This window comes from Brassica napus, chromosome C2 (assembly GCF_020379485.1).
Source record: "Brassica napus cultivar Da-Ae chromosome C2, Da-Ae, whole genome shotgun sequence".
NCBI classification, from domain to species: Eukaryota; Viridiplantae; Streptophyta; class Magnoliopsida; order Brassicales; family Brassicaceae; genus Brassica; species Brassica napus.
Window position 1 is genome coordinate 43,963,652 of NC_063445.1, and position 2,069 is coordinate 43,965,720.

The 2,069-nt window shown below is 37.6% G+C and overlaps 1 protein-coding gene across 1 annotated transcript; it reads left to right on the forward strand.

Moving 5' to 3' along the window:
* The first annotated feature begins 344 nt into the window (after window positions 1-344).
* On the forward strand, window positions 345-1,775 carry LOC106381705 (probable disease resistance protein At5g45490). The gene has a single exon (XM_013821633.3). It carries the CDS (start codon window positions 426-428, stop codon window positions 1,548-1,550), a length of 1,125 nt encoding a protein of 374 aa, XP_013677087.2. The 5' UTR covers window positions 345-425; the 3' UTR covers window positions 1,551-1,775.
* Window positions 1,776-2,069: the final 294 nt, after the last annotated feature.

The window sequence follows — 2,069 nt, forward strand, 5'->3', positions numbered from 1 at the left end:
TCTATTTGATTATTTCAAATTATGAATTAATTGTATAGAATTCAGAAACGTTATAGCAAAACTAAAAAGTAAAATTTATAAAACAAATTTTATAGATTAATAAAGTAAAAAGCTTGAACAATAAGATTAAAAAGTTACACAATATGTAACATTAAAATATTGATTATATATTCAAAAATTTATGATAATATCAAAATTAAACATTTGTAAAATAAAATAGCCACACGAATTGTGCGGATCAAAATCTAGTTATTTCTTAAACTAAGTATCACCCATAGTTGGCAAAAAAAAAAAAAAAAAAAAAGAAAAAAGAAAGTAAGTTTCACCCCTCTCTCTCTTTTGTTTTTTCCTTATCTTTAGTTGTTATTTCTTTCCTGCAGATTTTTCTTTTCATTTTTCTGTTTATTTGCTATCTTCTCTTGAATATGGATCCAGAAATTCCAAAGCAAGGAGAAGCCTTCTTAAACCTCTTCAATCAAAAATATGAAGACTGGGCCAATAACGGCAACAAAACAGATCAAAAAGATCCCAAAAGTAAATATCTCTCAACAGGAACTCTGAAAAAGAGAGAGGGTGGGGCATTGGAGCCAGACGAAAATGATCGTGTGGAATCCGATTCTAAACTTCCAGGCCATAAAATCCACGGTTTCAGCAACGAGATCAAGTCATTGAAGAACTTCTTGCTGGACCAGAAGGTCTACAATGAGTTCAAGACTCTTGTGGTTGTAGGAGAATACGTTGTGGGGAAGACAGCTTTATGCAAGACCATTTTCAATGATGAAGACGTGAAGAGTGTTTACGCTCCAAGAATCTGGGTGTCTATGCATAGCACTGAATGGTCTGCTGAAGACGGTCTAGATGGTAAGATATCTGTTTTAAAGAATATCTTGACAGTTCTTGGAGTTGAAGTCTCGATATTGGACAAGATCAACAAATATGCTGTAGATGAGTATATAAGCAACATGGAATCTGAGGTGGAATCTAAAAAACTTGACGCAGAGACAGCCAAGGAGAAGGAGATCTCTGCTTTGCTCTATGCGCTTCACTTGAATCTGAGGTGGAAGAAGTATCTGATAGTGTTTGATGATGTGCGAGAAGAGGACAACTGGAACGAGAAGCTTCAAGACGATGAGGAGAAGCTCGAGAAGGATAAGAGATGGGGAAAGTATCTTTCAGATGGATTCCCTAAAGGCTCTGGTGGAAGAGTGATATACACAACCAGGGATGAGAGCAAGAATCTGGCGAAGAAGCTAGTGGCAGAAGAACATGAGATACATCGTCTTTGGCCTCTGACTGATTCTCTAAGTGTCAGGAGGATATATGATGCAGCATTGAAAGAAAACAAGGAAGAAGATCCTCCTAGGAACGACAAGAAATGCATTGAAGAGCTTATGAACAAGTCTCGTGGTCTTCCTCTAGCTGTTAGACTGTTGGCCACGCTTCTTCCCGTGTTTCTTGACGATGAAAACACTGAGCAGACCAATGGGACAACCGGATCAGAAAACACCACTACTGAGCAGAATGGTTCTACTCAACCTCAAACCGCTTGAGAAGATTGAAGAGCCCTTTGTCATTGTGTTACCAAGCTTGGATTTGTTTTCTTTATTTCTTGTTTCTGTTTCTTTGGTTTGGTGTTGTTGTCTGTATGTCTCTTTGTTGTATCAATAATCCAGAACCTCTAAGTAGAGCTTCTTTGTTGTTGTCTGGAGCTTCGTGTCTGATAGTGTTCAACTTTTTAACTGAAGAAACCATAAGAGACAGTTCCTTCTTCTCTACCTTCTCTTGCATCTTCTCTCCGCACTTGTACATGGTATACCTTCTCTGTTTATCTATTACATTTCTTTATTCCATGATAGCTTCTTTAGAACCAAAAAGTATCACAAGATTAGCAAAACAAACACTCCAAACTCTTTTATTCAACTGGTAACAAACAACAACATTTGAAAGAAAACACAGGGAAAAATGAGCAACTCTCTGCTCAGAGTTGCGTAGACTTGTCGCGCCAGATTCCGATACCATCACAGGGGCAGAAACTAACTTGAGGGCACTGATACTTATCCAACCACTCC